At 32.9% G+C, this 23971-nt stretch overlaps 1 protein-coding gene across 16 annotated transcripts in view; it reads right to left on the bottom strand.

Annotated features, from left to right (window-relative positions):
* Cd36 (CD36 molecule (CD36 blood group)) overlaps positions 1-23971 on the bottom strand; it is an 81852-nt gene that overhangs the window by 25668 nt on the left and 32213 nt on the right. For 3 of the 16 annotated variants that reach the window (XM_077795976.1, XM_026384939.2, XM_077795977.1), the window contains 2 exons: positions 2197-2285; positions 1529-1738 (listed from right to left, as the gene is read on the bottom strand). In XM_077795976.1, coding sequence (XP_077652102.1) covers positions 1529-1648 — 120 coding nt within the window. In that variant the 5' untranslated portion in view covers positions 1649-1738; positions 2197-2285. Of the gene's footprint in view, positions 1-1528; positions 1739-2196; positions 2286-5621; positions 5710-7309; positions 7408-8694; positions 8919-15232; positions 15454-22218; positions 22339-23971 lie in introns of those variants that run through there. The other 13 variants (XM_077795974.1, XM_077795975.1, XM_077795973.1 and 10 more) reach the window with 12 other exon arrangements.

Genomic DNA, 23971 nt, shown 5'->3' with positions numbered 1-23971 from the left:
GTTTATATACAATATAATATATATATATATTATATATTCATATAATGTTTAAACTCATGAGGCTAAAGATCTGCAGTTTGTTTACAATACAAGAGATACTAATGACCAAATTATCATTAAACAAATATAGAATGCAAATATAGGAATTATCTTAAAAAATACCCTATTTTTATAGTAAGACAACATTGATAACAGAACAGAGATTTCATTTAACTTTAAAGCAGTTAACATTTTTTGCTAAAGAAAATTCAAAGTAACTTCTTGTCATGAGTAAACTATATTTGAAATCAGTTTCCAGGTTGTCAATTAAGTCAATGCATCAGGGAAACAATGATATTTGTTTATATTCCTGGTATTTCAGGATGCTAAACATGAATGCATGTATGAGAGAGATGAAGGTCTGGGCAATATCACACATTTCAGAATAAATTAATATCTAACCTATTCCAACTCCCATTTCTCTACACTGTGCACCACACTTACTAACCCTCTGTCTAGGTCACCAGGATACTAGCCAGGAAGAAAGCTGAAGCCAGTGCTCTGAGTTGGCCAGCATTATGCCCCACAGGCTCACCTCCAGTAAACATTCATGCCTTCAAGCAGCACAGAAGTCCTGAGTTCACAAAGGTCCCTTCTTTTTACCTTGTTCTTGACAGCTTAATGTCTTTTTAACCCCCATCTCCAAACTCCTTAAGCCATTTACCTTTGCCATACCTGGTTAAGGATTTATGCAGATCTGCTTTCTCTTATTCTGATTTCCATCAATTACAATTTCTGGTAAGTCTGAGGCTACTTGGAATGAATTAGGGTAGCAGATGATATTTGTGCAAATCCTGTTGACCAAATCCCTCTAATTTTAGTTAAAACTACAGTTTGTTGATATATCTGAGATTTTCCTACATATATAACATGTTCCAGAAATGTTTTCCTGAATTACTTTTTAAGTCAAATGTAAACATTTGTAAATAGGAAATACTTGAGATAATCAGTATTATACTTTGAGTCAAATATAAACTTTTGTAAATAGGAAATACTTGAGATAATACTACTACTATAAAAAGCTGTACTTCACCAGTTTACCAAAAAATTTCTGCTTCAATCGTAAACATAATGCTTACAAATACAATATATAATTCACTTCTCAGATTTAATCAAAATTCAGTATTAATCTTGATAAATATCCGCCTACAACATTTTTTTCTCATTCAAAAGCATGTAAACATGACTTTGAACATAATTAAAAACAATTATTTTTACTAACCTATGTACCTATAGTTTTATCAGAAATAATACTTAAATTTAAGATAGAAATGTATTCATGTTGAATACTTGTCACATTTTACTCATGGTCACATTATTATCATGTAGAGTTGCAGAAATTGGCAATTACTTTCATGTTGAAGGCACAATATTACCAGTTACCATGAAACATAAAACAAGGGCCCAAAGCCAAAAACAGAGAGAGAGAGAATGATTCGGAATGGCAAAAAAATAAATAAATAAGTAAATAAAATTAGACTACTTATACCTTTTTAATCGTCTTCTCAATAAGCATATCCCCAACTGGCATTAGAATACCTCCAAACACAGCCAGGACTGCACCAATGACAGCCCCAGTGATGAGGCCACAGTTCCGGTCACAGCCCATTTTTCTTGTGCAGGAGAAGAATTGATGTTAAGCACCTGTTTTCTTTTAAACTCTCAGGTATGATTAAGGTGTTTTCTACAAGGTGTGGTTCTATCATTAGAAAGAGATCATAAAACAGAAGCTTAAATATCAGCACAAGAAGATCAAAGTACAAAGAAAACACACAATTTAAACGTGACTTTGCTATCTATAAACAAAATAAATTGTTTTCTTTTAGTTTTACCAAACTGAATTTCTAAGACTTCTCTCTTTTCTGCCTTCTACCTCTCTATCGATGATCGTAATAATGTTAGAACATTTCTTCAAAATTCTTTAGTTTTCTTCCTATGGCTGATTACTAAAGTCTAGGAGAACTGTGTTTATGCACTCCTATCCTCACTACTTTCCCTCAGTCTGAGATGCTTCCTGATAACCTCACCCCTTATATCTTCTGCACCCAAACACAGCTCTCTCCACCCTACTAGAAATTCTCCTGTACTCAATTTGCTTGAACTGAGGTCTTCTCTATCTGAATGTTAACCCACACATGGTAACAGATGTGAATATACCTTATTCACAAACAGCAAGATATGGGTTTTACAGGAAATCACCTGGTGATTAGCAGAAAGAATCGATACTTCTAATCATTATAAAATACCTGTTAAAACAAGAAAGTATGGGTAAATATGGGAAATTATATTATCAAATAATTAATACTAGTAAGCTCTCTAATATCACCATAATTATAACTGTTAAAGTCATATTTACATGTACATTGAGTTTATTCTTGAAATGTTTATCTTATAAACAGTGTGGAAAACATTGAATTATTTAAAATGCATTTTGTTTTTAATTTCATGGTGAATGACTTTTGAATAGACCAAAGAAAGGAACAATTTAAAATACACAAAATGTAGAAGATGTCTTATTTTAATGACAGGCATTTTACTAGTCTTAAAGGTTTTTTAATATATTCAAATACAATGTTGTTTGTCATATGTGGTGTTTCACACAAATTCTATTAAAATCAACTATTTTTATGGATTTCATCTTGCCAGTCTTGTTCATGTTATCATTACACAGTATCTGGTTATTATATAAAAATGAGAAGGAAACAATTTATGGATGAGTGGATGCTGTTGTAAAAATTAATAATAATGTCATTGATGATTAAGAATTTTATTTGAGCTATATTGATTATAATTGCATTTTTTATGATGGACTTGAACTGTCACTGTACAGTCAGAATGTGCCTTGTGGCTTATAAACAAATACACTTAACTTCCAAATGCAGGTGGCCAAGGCAAGCATAGATGCCAATAGAACAAAGGCTATAGACAAAGAGGCACACAGTACTTTTGCCAGCATCATATTAACAATAACAAGTATGTTTTGTCATGGTCTCAGGTTTTCCCTTTACATATTTGTTGCAACAGAAGAATCACTTATGATTTCATTGGTGTTCATTTCCACTTGAGGACCATTTAGTTTTAAAAAATAATATTCCTTATGCAGCTAAGAACATAATGGAAAGAGATAAGATTTTTCCCTCAAATGGAGAAATGGTATTTTTTGTTGTTGTTGTTGGCATTTTAATTACTTTTTTACCTCTTGGGAATTCCCTTTACCTACTCCTCATACCTTGGATACTCACATTGTAAACCATAGGAATCATGTACCTCATTCACCCTGAGGCCCTTGTGGCTAAGACACTTGAATAATTCATTAGTGAATTCATTAATTCACAAGTTTATTCCAAAGCAAATGGGAAGCACATTCCTAAACAAGTGATTTGTTTTTATGGTGGCATTTTATGTTTCACGGAACAAGTGAAGCTGGATTTTTAGTAACTGTTTGGGAGAGGGAATGGGAAGAATAGCTTTCCTTATTCTTTCAATTCATACAGTAAGCTACCTCCTATGGCTTTAATCAAGGTTGTAATAATGCAATGAAATAAGTTACTCAAGGACTGAATGTTATCAAAATAGAATATCCTTTGCAAAGTATAATGATGAAGCACTTAAAGTTTTCTTGAAACAATGTTTTAAGCAACTGAATTTTTTTTGCTAAATTGAAAATATCATTCTGGTAGTTTATTAGCTGTAAATCAATAATTATATTTGCAGATTATATGTAAGCAGCAATCAAAATACAGGAATCCAATCTGGTGCAATTGCATTAGGAGACTGGAGAATCAAAGAAAGACTGACTCTCCTCTCTTGCTAGGTGACCACGGGCAAGCCACTTAATTTCTTGACACTTTGGTTTCATCATTTCTAGATCTAAGAGATCTAAGGCACCATCAGCAGCCTTCAACCTCAGTAGCTGAAATGGTTCTTCGCTCCGTCCTTACAGAAGACCAAAAAGCCTAGTGACTATGTTCACATAGCAGTGGTAATAACCCAGAGGCCCTCATTCCTCACTTGGTTTCCATTCCTGCAACTGTCCTTTCTCACCCTTAAAAAGCTTCAGGAGAAGCTCTGTAAGAACCTGTGGGTATTTGAGGCCATTAAAATCAATGAGGCCCCAAATCTTAAATCCAATTCCAATTTTGTGAACTTAATATGAATTTATGTAAAAACAATATAACTCAAAGATTTAGTAATCTCTTTTGGAAAGTTATGTCTGATATAAAATTCACTAATGTAATTCCTTTAGTAGTAATGTAATTTCCAAATCTGTAGGTGAAATACAGAATGATTTAAAATTTACAGTTCTTTAAAAAAATCACATTTTACTTTAATCAGATATGTACATAGATTTACCCATTTTTTGAGTTCTACATCATGACCTGTGAATATTTTTTCAAACCATTCTTTATTCATCACACGCTACATGAAAGGTTCTGTGCAAGGGGTAGAGAATTCCAAGAGCTGTACCTGGAGGATAATTCTTATGACTGTGTGGACTTTGAGCCCAGATGTGTCAAGCAGTGGGCAGGCCTAGCTATTCCCGGGATTCTGTCTGCTTTAAACTTAAAACTGAAGTGAGTATATACCTCCCAGTTCGACTGACTAAAGTTCATTAGAAAACAGAAGTATCAAGTAATGCATTCAGTTGAATCACATAGCTGGACAACTTTCAGTTATCTGTACCACACATAAAAGTACTAATCTCACATTATTTCAATCACTTACTGATATTTGACAGACTAAGTTTTTCTACTTGTTTAAATTCTTGATTGATTTACTTTTACTACCTTGACATAAGGTTGTTTTATTTCCCTATAAGAATAGGAAACACACATGACATATTTAGGTCCATTTATTATCCTTCAGTGCCCTGACACAGTGAGTAATGATGCTTTGCTAGCATAATCAGACTTTGTCCTGATGCTGTGGTACTATATAGTTGGTGACTTTTTCCTCCCCAGTAACAGATGATTGAATCCAGGTCTTCCACAAGAAGTGGAAGGGCTAGTGTTCTGCCACTGAGTTATATCCCCAGATATCCCATACCCTTTTTAATTTTGAGACATTGTCTCATGAAGTTGCCCCAGGGACTTCGAATTTGTGTTTCTCCTGCCACAATTCCCCAAGTAGCTGGGATAACATGTATGCACCACCATGCCCAGCTCAAAATAGTTTTATTCACTTGAGGCAGGAGGAGGACTGTACAGCGTATGTGAGACATGTACCAAGTATATGAAAGTTGACGGCGGCATATTCTAGCCAGGAGCTTTTTTTAAAAAAATACATAATTAACTTCAAAGAAAAATTCTTTATTTCTTCCTTTACACCAGAGTTAGCTATTCAGGCACACAAAATTTGGATCTACCACACTAAGTTTTCTTAATAACACAGCTCCTTACATATTAAAATGTCATTAATTTCATTTTTACTATTTGCCCTTTATAAGAAATGGACACAGTATTGATGTCTTATTTCTTACTTCAGGGCACAAATTGAGAAGGCAGAGAATGAGCACAGGCACAGAAAACTTATGCTAAGAGGGAAGAGAGAATGGAAGGGTATCTTTGTCATTAATTACATACCTTTCTTGATTCTATAGGTACATCAGTTGCTGCCTATTCAGTTTATAGGTTATAAATAGATTCCTTTTGTAGATTTTATTCCCTTGGGCTGTATTTGAAAGAAAGAGGAAAAATATTTTTTTTTTCTGTCAGATTGAGTGTTGTTATAATGAAGTTTTTTTTAAATACCTTTCCTCTATATTGGGAACATGATAGAAATGAAGAGGCAGAGATTTCACAAAGCCTGTGGTAGGCTGTTATAAGAAGGCTCTCTAGCAAATAGGCCAGAACATTAGATCAAATCCTCAGAGAACCTATAGTCATTCCTATGTGTGGTTAAAACTGTGCTCCCTGGGACACTCCACCCAGAAGCGGTGTGACCCAGAGGTAACATTCACTGGGTCACATTCTGAAAAAGCTTCACATTTCTAGGGTACTTGTACCAGAAATAAGTGATGAGACCTGAATGTCATTTTTGTTTTAATTGATTGGAGGATATCTAAAATTTCCTATTCTTTCCTTCAAACTTCTTCAATTTTTCTGAAGGTATAAAGCAAGGCCATGTACCTCTACTTTCCCCTATTAATCTTTAGTATAGTCTTCCCACCATAAAAAAAGCCCATATAACCCAATATATGGAGTTACTGGGGATAATCAAATTGGATATAAGTATAGATGTTAGGTTTTAAGATTAAATTCCTTTCCATACTCTTATCCTACACCATATTTATGTGTGTTTACAAATCCATGGTTCCTTAGACATGGGTACTATACACTCAACTCCAATGTATTTGAAATGGGTGCAAATCCATCATTTACATCTGACTATATTTCATCTTGTGGAAATGAGATGATTGATTAGGTCAGTTTTTATAGAGACAGCTCTAGTTAAAGCATATACATAATCTTCAGCTATAAAGACGATTCAAAGAGCTACAACTGTTGTTCCCTCATTTAGGCTCAAGTCATCCCCACAAAATTAAAGGACTCTACAGAAAATTTAAATTGGATCAGGAAGCTTCCAACACCTATCCTTTGACATACATGCTCATTTGAATCCCAACAGAATATATTAAGGTTAAAAATAGCAGGAAAAAAAGTGTATAGGTATAATTTAAAACAGTAATGTATCTAACTAAATTATGCTTATTAAATATCACAATGTGAAACTTGTTTTGATAATAATCTTGAAAAAATACAATGCATGCATTAGCTTCACATATGCTTATAATCCTTCAAGAACTAAATCTGTCTTATAGAGACTTATGAACTAGGAATTACTATAAGTTTTAAATGACTCTTTTAGTCATGTTGACTTTAAATACAATTATCTATGCCCATTTTTAATGATTGAGCCCTATATACAAATGTGACTTTTTTAATGCTATTATTTCTACACCTAAAATTCACTGTAAATGGAAAGAAACTAAAAGATTTATAGTGGTTAAAACTCCATACTTGGAGTTTGGAAATAGAGATTTAATTCTGGGTCTTCATGTGGAAGCTTGTGATTCAATTTCTCTAATAAGTCTATTATATATCAAGTAAGTCTGCAAGTATTAAATGAGAAAATGTTTAAAAATTCTCATAGAAAATAAAATGCATATTTTACGTAAATAGAAATGACTATTGGCAAGACAATAAAATCTGATATATCGATAGACATATGAAATTAAACTATCATACAAATGAAAAAAAGAAGCTTCTACCTTAGAACATGCTACTTGAAAGTTTTAGCCATATCTTGGGACAGTGAACTAAAACATCTTGTGATTAAATTAGACAATAGTTACAGAATTAGTTCCTTCTGGAAATAGAAAACAACACACAAATAATTTGGGAGTGAACATTGCCAGTATTTCATAAAAATAAGGATAGCAAATGTAATCCTCAAGGTCAATTCCTACATTTTCAGTACATTCTGTACCTCTCCCATTGTTAATTTAAGATTTCTTCCAGGTTAACATGTTATCTGATGGTTCTGAATTTAGTTTATTGTTCTGGTTCAATAATGACTTGAAGAGATTACAAGGTTTCTACATTTTTTTCTTATTAACTCCAAGGATCCACAGTAATATCTACATGACAAATTTTTAAAGATTTCATTCTGGTTTCCTTGCAAGTCAATATTTAAAGTAAGTTTTTCTTTTAATATAAAAAGATGTTATAGATTAGAACAATATAGAAAAGGATGAAAAAGTCTGAAAAATCTTTAAAATCATCTTTCAATGTGTGACTTAATTTACTAAAAGGAATTTGTGCCATTTATATTTATAAAGTTACTCATTATAATTAATTGAGCCTTTTAATTAATTTATCCAGAATGACTTGTCCACTATATACAGTATAATTATTTAAGACAATTCATTAATGTTTACAATTATCTTCCTGAATTGTAAAAGTATAAATTTTGCCTTATTTTTGTTACCAAATTATAATATGCACTATTAAATTTCAGATTATTGTCGAAAATGGATATTTTTTACCATTCCTAGCAGCAATTACAGCATCAGGGTTCATTAAAAAAAAGGCTTAATAAACATATCCGATATATACCTTGCATTTAACCATGTACACAAAGTTAGGTTCATCAAAATTTATACAATTCAGCTTGAAAATGAGAAAAGCTAATGACTGTAAAGTAATCAACAATTGCACAGTATAAAGGCTGTTGACAGAGTTGAAAGTCATTTATAAAAACTAACGTCATTTTAATGTTCATCCTAATCGAATATTATGTATAAATAGCCTAAGTATAAAATGAATTCTGCTTTCATTTGGATTATAAATCATTTTAAATACTAACAAATGTTTAAGGATAGACATGATATTAAACATTCAGAAATGAAAATGTCATTGGTCATTGGTCACTGTTAATATTTAAGCATAAAATGGAACAAGATTCACAATTGAGAAAAACAACATAAACCTGATTTTAAAATTAAACCTAGATACATTAAGAAAAAAGTAACTACTTTTTGTTTTTCCTGCTCTGTGACTTGTCTGGAATACTTATTTAGTATCATCTTCTCCCATCATTTAGAAAATGGAAAATTTCTTGATCTTTTCTATTTAAAGAAAAATCATGACTTACCTTTAAAAGAGTTATTAAGGAATTTTCAGTCAAATACTCCAACATCTGAACAGACAATTCTTCATAGGACCAAATGACCTACTGCAGAAAAATCCTATCCTGAAACCCTTACCAGCATGTGTGTGTTAGAGTTTAAATATGCTTTAAAAAAAAAAAAAAGAAAAAAGAAAAAAAAAAAAAAACTACAACGTCAGATTCCAGTGTGTGGTTTGCTGCCAGAGGAACTGAAAAAAAGAAAAGAAAGAAACCCCACAGATATCATGCTACTGGGATTGGTCTATTTTTATGGTCTGCTAAAGACCCATTACCTATATCTGAGATATTCAGTATTGCCCCCCCACCCCCAATTTGGCCATCTTCCCATCCAAGTAAGTCAGAGGCCAGAGAAACAAAAGGAACTGATTTGTTGAGCCACCCCTAATGTATTTTACTACACAATCATTTTTCCAGATGCCAAACTGGGGGTAGAAAAGGGAAAGTGGGGAACATGATCACGTTCTCACTTGCCGGACAAGATTGACCTTGCAAGCTCATCTGATAAAGCTGAAAGAAAATGTACTTTTCCATAGAACACACCATAAATCTGAAGTACTTTGAAACTAATAATTTTGAAAACAGTTGGAAACTGTCAATTAACAGGGATGACAAACAGACTTTAAAAAGGGAAATAGCCTATTGTTCTAGCTTGACCTTCTTAACTGTTTATCACTCAGTTTTAGAGAAGTTTCAGGAGCACAGCAAGATCCTTCTGCAGGGGAAAAAAAAATCCCTTAATAGTCTGAAGCCAGACTATAAAATAACATTTAAATTAAGATACTATTGAAGATGATCTTTTACTGTAAAAAAAAAATAGACCCTTTACTTTCAAAGAAAGGAATTATGTTCATATCTAAAATAAATAGTTATTACATTTGGCGGTAAGCGGACCCTCAACGTTAGGACCCTTAATCTTACAAAGTAATTCTTAGTATCAAGTTGGTTAAATCTTCAGAAAGTTAAACTGGCATATATTGGATAGGTCAACTGGATAAATGCCTACAAGTCACTCTTGAAATAAAGTAACCTAAGAATAATGAGCAGAAATATATTTAGTTCATTAGATTATATTAAAAAAAACCCTATCCTTATGTTACTCTTGCTGTTTCTGTTGTTCATATTAGATATGTTTCTTCTCATTTGCAAGCAGCACAATACAACTGGAAAGGAACCCCAAACTCCTCTGCCAAGCATTGCTTTTGTTTTTCCAGTGTTTTTACTGAGTATTTATTTTAAAATAACTATGAAGCCCTAAAAATAGATAAGTGATATGATATTTGAAAAAGCATTCTCATTACGATTTATACTTTTCATTAAAAAAAAAAAGTGTACAGAGATTCCAGAAACATAAGGCAATTCCCTTGTGACTACCACCATTTATCTTGGTTGTATGATGTTAAAAGTGTAGTATAAAGGGCAATCTTAACTATTTTGAAGGTATATGTAAGTACTCTGCTGTAAGTATTTTCTTCTCAAACATAAATCATATGCTTTATATATACATACATACCAGTATGACAATTTTAAAACAGCTTTCAAACACAAGAGTTAAGATCTATTTTAGAGTATATTTAAAATGCTTGACGGGATAGTTAAATTATAATAAATGTGAACACAGAAAGGTATTTCAGAAAAAAAATACATGCAAAATAGATGTAAAAGGATACTGACCTTACTTGAATAATTATTTAATCAGTAGCCTAATGCCATCCAAATCCGACTATGCTTGGAGAAGAAAATGTCACACGTTCCCATGAGCAGTCCAAGGAATCAAATTTACATCCCCAGAGACAACTGTGAAGTGTCCAGTCCCATGGACAACATCCCCCGAGTAGCTTGGCATTCCAGAATGGAAAAGCACATAGCTGAACCAAATCTATAACCATGGATTTTGAGGAAAATATAGACCTTGAACAATAAAATAGGCATAGCCTTTTGCTGCCTTAAAAATGAAAATGCAGCATTTTTAAAGAGTGCACACCCACCATATTTTGAGAGAATCTATTTTATGTGAGGGTACACTTATCCTTATGTACATCCAAACAACCATAGACAAACTTATTAGAATGACAATTTAAAAACTTCAGTACTATTGTTCACTTAGCCACAATAGTTTGGAAAATCAACTTTAAAACATGATTTTTTTTAAAAAACCACATAGGGTTAAAAGACATAATTTTTTTGTGTGTGTGTGTGGTGCTCGGTTTGAACGAAGGACCTTGTGCATGCAAGGCAAGCACTTTACCAACTGAGCTATATCCCCAGCCCAATAGAAGAAAAAGTAGGCCCTAATCTTCATCATGTAAGGTTAGGCCCCAACTCCCTTAATAAGATGCCTATAGCACAAGAATTAAAACCAAGAATCAACAAACGGGATGGATTCAAACTACAAAGTTTTTTTCTCAGCAAAAGAAATAATCTATGAGGTGAACATGGAGCCTACATCCTGAGAGAAAATGTTTACTCCTCACACATTAGTTAGAGCACTAATCTCTAGGGTATATAAAAAACTGAACAAGCTAAGCACCACACACACACACACAAATAATCCAATCAATATATGGGCCAAGGACCTGAACAGACACTTCTCAGAAGAGGATATACAATCAACAAATATATTTAAAAATGCTCATCATCTCTAGCAATCAGAGAAATGCAAATCAAAACTACTCTAAGATACCATCTCCAGTAAGAATGGCAGCCATTATGAAGATAAACAATAAGTGTTGGCGAGGACGTGGGGAAAAAGGTACACTCATTCACTGCTGGTGGGACTGAAAATTGATGCAGCCAATTTGGAAAGCAGTATGGAGATTCCTTGGAAATCTGGGAATGGAACCACCATTTGACCCAGCTATTCCTCTTCTCGGACTATACCCAAAGAACCTGAAAACAGCGTACTACAGGGACACAGCCACATCAATGTTTATAGCACCACAATTCATAATAGCTAAACTGTGGAGCCAACCTAGATGTCCTTCAGTGGATGAATGGAGAAAAATATGTGGCATTTATACACAATGGAATATTACTCGGCACTAAAAAAGAACAAAATCATGGCATTTGCAGGTAAATGGATGGCGTTAGAGAATATTATGCTAAGTGAAGTTAGCCAATCCCCCAAAACAAATGCTGAATGTTTTCTCTGGTATAAGGGGGTTGACTCAAAGTGGGTTAGGGAGGTAGAGCATGGGAGGAAGATTATTTCTAGATAGGGAAGAGCCATGGGAGGGAAAAAAGGGGGGGGAAGGGAAATAGCAAGGATGAGGGAATGTGATGGTAATCATTATACAAAATATATTTATGAAGATTTGAATTTGGTGTCAACATACCTTATATACAAACAGATATGAAAAATTGTGGTATATAGATGTATTAAGAATTGTAATGCAAAAAAAAAAGAGTACATGTCTAATGGCATAATTTGGTGTGAAAATACCAAACAGAGTTACAAAAACTGTGCTGTAAATGGGTAATAATGCATGTAAAGCATTCCACTATTGTCATGTATGTAAAAAATAAATTTTTAAAAAAGACATAAGTTTGAATCATGCTACCAGGCACTATTAGGTAGAAGTTAAATAGGAGTTGTTTTCTTTTTAGCTCTATCAAGTTGAATGTGATGTTTTGATATGCATTGTGAAATGATTACCATCATCTATCTAACTGGTGAGAACTGAGGTGAGGAATACACAATACTTGACAGGGCCCTACCACCTACTGGTCCCCCAAACTAGAATGCTTCCCTTATAATCACTTCCTTTTCTAAAGTCCTCTTCCTCCTTTCTTCTTTCTCTGTTTTGCTTTCCACAGGTCACTTTTCAGTGTTGGGCACACTCCACAATTGACTTTCTAACTTTTTTCCCCCTATCTCTGTACCTACTAGAATATAGAGTCCATGAGGAGGGGAAAAAGTCTAACTTCCAAGAGCATGGAACAGGGTCAGAGTTGCTAATCAGTTGAAAGAATGGACCTATACAATGATTATTATAATAGAAAAAGGAATGAGAATTTATGAAAATGAGAGCTATATGCTGCTTTTTTATAGCATGTATATGTAATGGTTGGAACTGGAAATTAAGAGTATCTGCTATGAAGATGAAAGAATCCATGTTTGAATTCATTACTTCCTAAGTGTATGACTTGTGGCTAACTTCTTTACTTCTGGTAGCCTTCACATAATTGTTGTAAAGATTGAGAGTGATAATATAAAGGACTTCACACAGAGCCTAACATAGTTTTTGCTTAATAAATAATAGCTGCAGTTATCATTGCTAATAAGCAAAATTTCATTTCAGGAAATCTATTAAAGAAGGCAAGTAAGATGGTAAATTATAGAAAGGTATAAAATGAGAAATTTCCAATTTGAGAAGCAATGTTAGCTATATTAACTACTATAGGTAGTTTAATAATGTCAAAATTATATATTCATGTATGTGGCATAATATATATACTGAATCATTTTCTGAAACTTTCCTCTTATATTATGTTCCTTGCAGGTATTCCTACATCATGAATAGTCCATTATTGTTCTATTGCAAGATATTTCATAATAAGTGCTGTACTCCTTTTAAATAGTAAAACCTGTATGAATGAACATCATTGTTTCTAGTTTGCTGTTCTTATAAAGATAAGGCACAAAATTCTCATAGCTTTATGTACATGTACCCTGGACACCAGTGTATGCTGTTTTTCAAAAATTCCAAGGATTTTGTCAAATTTTTATTTGTACACAGCCATGTGTGAGAATGCCTGTCTTTATAAATATTCACACTGGTTTATACTGAAATTTAAGATTTTAACAAGTACGTTGGTGGTTTTTAAAAGAATATTTAGTTCAATGAAATATAACATTTTCTAAAGTATACTAGCCATTTATTTTAAAATACGTATAATATCTTCATTTTTTTCAGTGTTGATTTGTCTTATCCTCAGTTTTTTCCAATAACCAATGTTATGATATTTGTCATTTTAAAATTTTTTCATGTTTTACTTTATGTGTACTGATGAATAAAATTTTCAAATTTCGGTTATTTATACAAGTTTTAGTCATTTCCTTTTAAAACTCGTGTCATTCTTCAAACTGCTTTCTTTACTTTGAGAATATGAAAATTAACAGGATTGCTTCTAGAGAGTTCATGGTTCATACAAATTCTTTGCAGCAGTATGTTGGACAAGCTGACTCATGGAATTTAACTCTTGAGAAATAAAAGAGGAACAGGATAAATTGAGTAGCACAAATATTGCAACATATTTGAGAAGCAGATGACAGATGCATTTAAAAAAAGTTGAAGAGAGATCACATGGCCCCAATTCTTAGCTCAGCTTTATTCACAATGGAATTGGTGAAGTGGACATGACACAGTCATATTCCTGATGTCTTTCTTATCAAAGAGGAAAACCATAGAGTCTATACCCTCAAGCTGAAAATCAAATTAGATGATAGATTATATTTGTGTATGACTGTACATTTAAAATTTGTCATTCATAGTAATAGGTTAGCATATTTTAAATTTAAGTGATATTTTTCTCTTGACAGTAAATGAAATATCCTACAGCAAATGAAACATTTCATTATTACTTGCATTGTAAAGCTAGGTTGTACAGGTAAGCAAAACACTCATAAGTTATAAAGATGATGATAAAATAACAAAGGCAACAAACAGTGGGAGCATACTAACTGCCAGATGTTGAGCTAAGTGTTTCACATGTTTTACCTATTGACCACTCATACCACTTATTAGGCTCTTTATATAACCAGCTGAGGTACAGAAGGATGTGTCAAAACAAGGGTTAAAATCCAGACTAACTGAAGAGCTTATATTCCTTTCTAAAATGAAATATCAAGTGTGTTCTTGATCAATACTAATTTTACATATTCTTTAAAATTTTTGTAGAAATTCAATAGTGATTCTAAATAACCTAATATTACACTGAGAGAAAATTTTCTACATATAACAAATGAATGATGAACATGTTCTGTAGTTGGCAATCAACAATCATTTTCAAATTTATTAAATAAAATGGATTCTAATGATCTGGAAATTGTCTCAAAACATTTAGCAATGTAAAATAGGAAAAAATGTATCCCATTAATCCTTAGGGAATAACAATATAGATTTATACATACAAACCTTTATGTACATATGTGAACACATGCTTATATATGTATAGTCATGCATTTTTCAATTGCTAGCTTGTGTATTTATTAGAAGTATTAAACTAATGGTTTTTTTTAACTTGTTTAAAATGGTAAGGAAGGACATAACATGTAAGAATAAAAATAATTATGTAGGTATAGATTTTAAGAATTTTAAGTTGCAAAAGTCAACAGTATAATGTAATGTCAGATTTCTAGTACCTCTTTTAAGAGAAAACTTCCAAAACATTCTTAAAAGATAAAATGCAGAATGTCAAGGTAATATCTAGATTTAAACCACATGGCTCAATGAATCAAGACAATGTGACAAACATACTCATTAAAAATATAAAGTAATCTTACCTAAATGCTTCCCAGAAGTCGTAGAAGTTGTGTGTAAAAGAGATTAAACAGAGAACACCTCTGTGTAAACAGACAGACCTTATGTGGGCATGGCCAGATCAATATGTAAATCTCTCAGGCCATCTAGAAATGTTGGCAGACATCATTCTTACTTGAACAGTTGCAAACATGACTTAACTCTTTAAATGTTGACTTCCTTTCTTTTCTCTCCTTAAATTATGCTAAGAAACAAGAAATATTATGTTCAGCATAATTTATCAGGTAAGTTGTGCTCATAGAGTAGATGGAAATTTTTAGGGGAAAAGAATAATTAGGTCTCAAAGCATGAAGTGGTGGAATAGCTGGTAAAAAGATCAATAATTGGTAGTTAAAATCAGAATTTAATTGACAAATACCAAATATAAAATTAAATTAAGAGAGTCAATTAATTTGAAATTTCACAGGGCAGAAAGACAAAATTTGTCATAATTCAGGGTACAACAATTTTAATGCTGAGAAATATTATACCCCTGAACTAGAGAGAGAATCTCTCAAGTGGGGGATAAAATAACCATAAGAAATATTTTTTAAAAAATTATATTAGCATCTGTACCTTCTACCATCTTATGTTTAAAACACACAACTCTTGAGCATTAGCTTCCTTGGAACAGTTAAATGCATATACAGACTCACAAGCAAACATACTCACACAGTTTCCAGGCATATGGAAGCGCACCTAATTAGACCTATTTGTAAATTTTCTAAGAATGATGTTATGTAACAACAACTTATTAAAAAAAAAACAGAAAATATAGCTCTGAGACTTTCTTCAGTTTTGTGTATTTTTGTTATTGTTGTTTGAGTAGAGAAGTGTGATCCCTCTGCCATGACAGTTCAAAGAACCACTTGGCACAAATCCTATGTTTGAGTGACATAGAAGCTTCTGCTAAGAGTTTTTAAAGAACTTCAAACAATCAAACCATACAGTGAAATCAAAACCTCACTTTGCAGGTTGAGTCTCATGTTCTTAAAGGAAGGACCTATTCTTGGAGAAGCCTGAATTTTCTTTCGTGGTATCAGTAGGTTTGACTTGGAATATTAATTCTCGAAGGTATTCTTGGAATACCTTAAAATATGCTCTTAATATTGTCAAGAGTTTATAGAATTAAAAGTGGCAAAATCTTACTCTAAATGTACTTTTCTTTTTGACCAGGCACCATACAATATTCCTTGCAAAAATATGTAAATATGTTTTACATATCGTTCCTATATAGACATAACTAAAATAATGTGTTATATATAATATTTGTAATATATAACATATATAATGCAATATATATCTTTAAACTTCCAGAAACAAATGTGTTTCTCGAAATTTTATGAATCATTTGCATTGCTTTATTTATACCATATTTCCATAAACATTCTAAGTAACATTAGAATCCGGAAAAAATAAAAAATCCAGGTTACTAATCTGTAATATATAACAGAGATGTCTTATAAATTCAGAATCATTCTAAATTATTAAAATTGTTGACTATTGTATGTGTTTGTGATTTCTGGTTAACTGCTTGTATGAAGAAGTGAAAACTTGTCAGGCAGGGATAGACTGAAATCTTCACTTTGGAAACTCCTAATTCAAATTTTCCATAATAGAGAAGCTTGACTTACCATCTTAACACTTACCTATTAGCCCTGACACTTTATTAGGGCTATCAAAGTTTATCTCGAATTATGGAACAATGACCATGAACTAAAGCATTTTACCTAGTGGGTCACATAGAAAAAAATTCCTTCTTCTTCCTAGCTCTTCTTGGTAGGTTTTGGTTTCATGAACCCTATCTATGCAAGTGTCTTCAGTAAACAACCAAGGACTTGACATGTTTATTGTCACTATTCCTTTTCAGTTTTATGAGTGTAACTTTCCTGTTTGGAGATGAGATTTAAGCAAACAATAGTGGGTTACAGAATCTTACTTGCTGTGGAATGTCATCCTTAAAATGACTACTTGCCCTGCTACTTTTGCACTGCTGAATTAGGACGTAGATCCTCAGAGATTTCTAGAACACAGCTCAGTTTGACTTTGGAGCCCGCAATTTCAAGTTTGGTTAGCATGCTCTCCTGCTCCAAAATGCCTCCTGTTCATGGATCCAGATACAAATGTGAGGCAAGATGCTTGTTTTGTCTATGTTTCATTGTACTTGGATGTTCCTTTGTTAACATGGTGCTCTGGTGCTCAGTATGAATATGCTAAGGATACCATTTTACCAAGCTGCATTTATAAGTCTTGTAGCAGCATCTTCCATGCAACCTAAAGACTAAAAATATTTTCTGGCCATGATCCAGGATTATTGCTCAGCCTGTTTTTCCTCTCATTTTCAATAACTCCTCAGGGAAAAATCAGGTAATCACAGTAGGTTGGAGGAAAGCAGATGAAAGTGCGCAAAAATCTGAGGTGAAATAAATCCATTAAAATATGAAAACGACATTCATGCAACCCCAAGTACAAACATTAAATGCTGCCTATGTCATAAACATGCATATTTTCAAAAACGTTTTATAATTAGTTTTCATGTGGACTTAAAAAATGGTGAAAGAGAATTTCATATTTTTCCTTCTTTTCTTCCTCATTTACCCTATATTCACTGATTCTTGAGTTTTGACTAATTGATGTTTTCTATCTTAATTTTCTCTCAGTGATATCCAGTTTTAGGTGTATAAATTTGTGATTGCATCTAAATTAACTTAATGCAATTTGCACACACAAAATTACAAATAACCCTACATTAGAAGAAACCATGAGTTTAGGGGTTCTTGAATCCTTGCATGGATATGCTTATTTTATACACTTTAGTGGTGTTTCCATTTTAAGAGGAGACATCCTCCAATGGCAGTTCAATACACAAAAATGAACCTTCAAATATTATGATAAGAATTTTAGTCAATATTGAACCTTATTCTGGCATTTATTATTTTAACCCTTGTTTCTACCACATAAAATACCATGTGGCATTATTTTCTTCTATATACCTTCAGAGCACTTTAGTGTCCTGCCATAGAAGGTATTCCAGAAAAGTTCAAGTTATCATGCATTTGTTCTTTCATGAGTAGCAAAGGAGCAGGTCACAGTGAAATTTCCTACAATGTATTCACTGGGAACCATGTTGTAGTGTTTACTATTATATTCCAGAGTTTAAAGGTGTCTGACACATAATAACGCATGCCCAAATATTCCATGAATAGATGCTGAATAAACTATTATGAGTATCACAGCATAGGTTAAAAATAGACATGAGCATATTAAATACTTTTGTAGGAGATATGGTATCTTTGCTTTTTCAAGTTATCAGATGTTAAATTTAAAATAACTGATTTTCCAGATATGCGTTTTAGGTGTGTGTGTGTTCAATAGATACCACGCATATATAGTTTGCTTTAAGCAAAAATCTGAATATTGAACAGATAAAGCAATTTCACAGTAGAATATTTTTATGAAGGACTTTAATTCTATCATTCCATAGACATTTATTGAATAGTTATAAAATGGATTACTTGGTTCTATGAAATATTTACCCAAATATTTTAAATGATGCTATGTGTCGATTGAGTATTTATATTCATTGCCAGGAGTAGACATTTTGATTAAAATGAATTTTTTTAAAATTTATTAGAATAATTCAATCACATTAACAAGCATGATTAAACATGAAATGTAGATCAGTAAGTAGTACTATGTGTTTTTGTTCTCTCTTCTGAGTCTGTTTCATGTCTCCAGAATATTTATATTCTGCTAATTTGTACATGCCAATCTACTGCCTCCTAATAGACTATAATACACATATGTGATTACATGATAAGAGTTTGACTCCTTTGCATTGTTCAATATTTTGGACTGCTCACTTATTTTTTCAAATCAGTGGAACTTAATCAAATGCTCCCTGTCAAGGGAGGTATCAATATAGCCTAGTCATGAATCTTTAAATAAGGACTTTGGTTATTGAGTTTTTCAGGGAAGTTAATTCCAGCGAAATGGCCCAAGTTCTATCTCTTGCACTTCTTTCCATCTGTGAGATGAGGCATATGATTACTCACAGAGGCAATGCATAGATGAACTGAAAAAACAGATGATTCAAAATAGTAAAGCAGATTGATTATCTTCAGAATTATGTGGAGGTGAATATAGCGTAAAGAAAAATTGAAACCATCAAATGTAGCACTGTCCTGTGAAAACCTAAGTCAGACTGCTTCATTCACTCTCAAGAGAACTTTTAATATGGTGAACCTTAAATATCAAAACAAAATGCATAAATGCCAAAACCCAGGAGAAAAGGACAATAAAAAAAGCCTGCTAGTAGTCCTGTCTCAGGAGAGCCTGCTAACTCTACCTTGCTATTGACTGTGATAAACACAGCAGAGGCAATCAATAGGGAGATAAAGTAAACGCAACACTTACATTTGAAGAAGTGCAGAGAGGATTACAGTACACAAATAGCATAAATATATGAAACAATGAAAGCTATTAGATTCTAAAAGCATGCCTAAAAACAACGGGTAAAATCATCTCATCGTACATTTATTGCAGTAAGCAACTGCTCAAACTAAGGGTAAAAGCACGTTCCCCAATCCCTTTCCACATCACCCAAACTTGCTTTTCCAGTAAATACATTTGTGTAGCAGATTATGTGGTATATTACTTAAAACATAAGATTCAAGATAGAACTAATACAGTTTCATATTTATATGATCTGTGAAGGAGTTACTGATATAAAAATGACATTATACTAGATAGACTTTTAGGTTAACAGAAATAATATCTGAGAGATTTAGATAAATATTTATTTGCATATGTATAATATGCTGTACTAGTTTTTTCTACATACATTTAATAAAAATCATGTTTCTGTATATATCAAAACTCAGACAATAGAACTAGTAGACATCATAAATTTGAATTAAAAATATAGAATTTATGCTTTACTTTCTTGAAATATTAATAAACTGTTTTCAACATTTAGTAAATTACAATATTTAGCTTGATTGTATAAATAACAAAAATACTGATAAAAGGGATAATCTGAATATTCTTACCAGCAAAATATGGAGATTTAGCACAAAGCCAGCTTAGTTTTTCATTCACTGATAAATTGGGTTGCCATAGCAAGCCCATAGTCACTGAGTTTCTAAGCAACCTACAACTCCACAGACCGCAGATACTTATTAGTCCACTGATCTTTCATCATCTTTAAAGAACAAATATGAACACTATAGCAAAATCAGTGGAGGATCCTTTGATTGTCCAGTCAAGAAGTGACTTTCATCCAATGTCCCCTGCACTGATAGGCATTCAGTTTTTTTTTTTTTTTTTTAGAAGAATAGAACTTGTATTAGGGGATTATTTGAATATTCAGTGCTAGGTAGAACAAGTTAAGTGCAGAAAATAGTACCTCAGTACTAGATGGAATAAGTATAAAAAAAATGGTCAGTACCTATATATTATGTGTTGAGCAAACAAATATTTATTGAATGAATGAACAAAGATGAAACATACAATCTAACTTCTAGAGAGTCATTTATATAATGCTAGTTTCAGGATTTATTTTCTATTCATATATATTTAGTAGTCTTAATATGTCCCTTCAATTTGTACATAATTATTGTACATTACAATAACCTTGATAATAGTAAAGCAGCAATTTTGCCTGAGATCTTGTATTAAAAGTTTGTAATTATGGCTTCTCTAGAATATTTGAGTAACAATATTAACTACCCAAGAGACACACAAATTACATAAATGTGGATGAAAAGTTATGTTTTCAATGAGTTTATATTAGCATTTCCTGTTCCTGTCTATAAACAGCTCTTCAGTCTCCTGTTTCACAGTGCCCACTGAGATAAACCATTGCCTCTGCACTGTTTTAATTCACTAGGCTGCATTTCTAACTATTTAATTGCAATAAATAAAATTAAGACATACAAATATGGTCTATTCCTACAGATCATAGTATTACAATGCTAGTCCAAATAAAAGGTCACAAAGGGGAATGATTGTATGTGACCAGCAAAGTGATTGTAACTAATCCGTACAATTTTGCCTAGTTCCATGCTTAATTTTCTATACTTTCCACTGTCATTCTATGTAGTAAATTCTTTCCTTGAAAAACATCTTGAGGGATGACTTGCAAATTGGAAGCCAGCTTTAATTTACTGGTTAATTATTTGTTACCTTATACATCCTATTTGCTATTGCATCAGAGATTTAGTAGCCAGAGTCAATACATTACAATAACTGAGTTCTCTAACCTAAGTAAAATTACAAAATCACCTCTTAGGCATGTCACAGAAGGCACCTGTTGACTAGTGCCATGCCAGGAATTCCAGCAGTAGTGACTGCCTGTGACCTCTACTTGTTGCACTGATCATCAGAAGCAGGGAGCGCAGATTGTTCTGTCTGAGAAGACAGCCACTCTGCCTTAAAATCTTAATACAAGGGAGACCAAAACTTCTATAACTCTGTTAATTTCCTCTTGGGTTGAAAGTAACCATCTACAATTTAAGTCTTCCTAGGACATACATATCCCTCAGAAAAAAAAGATTCCTGCACATAATGTTGTACTTTTTAGTATGTTGCTCTACTAAGGTATTTCTGTCATTGCAAAAATGGAACCATATATTGGAGGGTTTAAATAATTTCAAATACTTTTGAATGCCCTCTTTTCAATTAGTAGTGTAGACATAGGTGAGATCACAGTAAATTACTACACCTGGCCTCTCGCCACTTTCTTTAAGTATAATCCTTATTTAAAAGTTTGGGAAACAGTGTCTGAATGCCTACAATACCACACATATTCTACTCCCTGAGAGAAGAGAGAAATTCAAGTATACCCTAAACCGGGCAAGGACAAAGCAAAAATCAGAACAAAGCAAGAGAGTTTAGTACTGCAGGCACCAGTCTGGACTCTTACATCTTTAAACTAGGTAACTTTCAGTTATTATATAGATGTAATTACCGGTTAGAAGTCCGATGAGAGAGTGCAAGGCCACGAATATTAACGTATTTTGAAAATGCTGTTGGAAGACCACAGAATAACACTGATGACTCCAGTCTGTTTGTTGCAAGTGCTGGATCAAATCATTGCTGTATGCCAGACAGCCCCACCTCCAAGTATCCAAGAATGGCTGTGGAATTTTGATTGACACTCCAGTGAGGCAGTAGACTCCTAAACCAAAGTAAACCCTGCACCCAGTGTTTGCTAACCTGTCCAGCTTGAAAATGAGCTCTCTTTATCCTGGTCCTTTTCTTTTTTTGAAAAAAAGAAACAATTACTCTGTGACATTTAAAAGAACACTGTAGCAGTTCCCTCTCCAGGGATGGCCCTACTTATTTTCCCCTAGCAATTCCCTGGACTCCTTCCATTCTGTGTCTTAGTTGAAGGACTTTATGGTCTTCCTTGGAAGCACTTAAGAACATGTATGCTGGACTTTGGGAGGAGAAACAAAGCACCAGTGAATACTCTGGGTTTTGGAAAGCTGAAGATAGCATTGAACAGAGCCATGGAAAACTGTCACTATCAAGTTCAGGCTCACCATAGTGGTGATGCTCCTTTGCCCTATAAGAGAACCAAGATGGTACTATTTGATGAGCATACCATTAAATATGTAATACATAATTATAGTTTAAAACAAACATACTCTAAAAATTAAGGGCATTTTAATATATGCTAAATGAAACCAAAAATATGATTGTTTCCCAAATCATTTAAGAAACAATTGCAGATTTCAAGCCTAATGACATTTATCCTCATGTACTCACACATCCCTCATGAATATTTATCATGTAGCCACTACATGCTGAGAACTCTGCCACAAAGAAGAAAGCACGATTCCTACCATGACATTTTCTGCAATATACTTCAAATACTTCAACATAAATTACAGCGTGTTTCCAAGTGTTCCATACTTTGAACCTACCCTAGTTGAGAACATTCATTCTAGAGATAGTTACCTAGCATTTAATACAAATCCAAAATTTAGTTATCTTTATTCCCTCAGGAGGTTGGCATAATAAATATTGAGGTTTTAATGGTGAAATAAATGATTTCAAAGATTTATGGATTGGCTATAAATAGTACAGGGTAACTATCTACTCTTATATAACAGTTTTAAAAAATCTATCAAGTAGAGTTGTCTGAAGCTAGCTCAGAAATGGCTTGTTGTCTAAGCATTGATTTAAAGCAGTCTTGGCTGCATCCAATTGAACAGAGGGTTTTAGATACACATTAAATGTATTTCCTCAGATGAACTGTTATTGAGGTTACTAATACTTCCGGAGACAACCCAATAGTAGTGCCTGTCCAAACTGGCACTTAGTATAGAGGAGCTTATATTGTACATACACAGAAGACAATTTCACAAAGATTCAAGTGGGCGGGGTGGGAGGGAAGACCACAAAGTCCTTTGACTCATAGGACATGCACATTTGCTCAGATATAAATAGCTGTGACTCACAGTCCAGGGACCCTTTTGCCCACATCTACATGTGATACAGTTCTTCTCTTTCCTTCATGACCTTCATATTGCATAAGTTGAAAAATATCTTATTGATCATTGATTCTCCATCATTTAAAAAAATAAGGATTTAGAGAGCTAGGGAGTCAGGAAAATCTTGTTTTAAATCATCCTAATGGTTATTTTTAAAGCCCTCAAGTCAAATATTGCTTCATTTTTATCATTGTGTTCCTACTTTCTCTACTTGTTGCCTTT

Source organism: Urocitellus parryii, chromosome 3 (genome assembly GCF_045843805.1).
Source record: "Urocitellus parryii isolate mUroPar1 chromosome 3, mUroPar1.hap1, whole genome shotgun sequence".
Lineage (NCBI taxonomy): Eukaryota > Metazoa > Chordata > Mammalia > Rodentia > Sciuridae > Urocitellus > Urocitellus parryii.
This window is presented reverse-complemented; position numbering and strand designations above follow the sequence as displayed.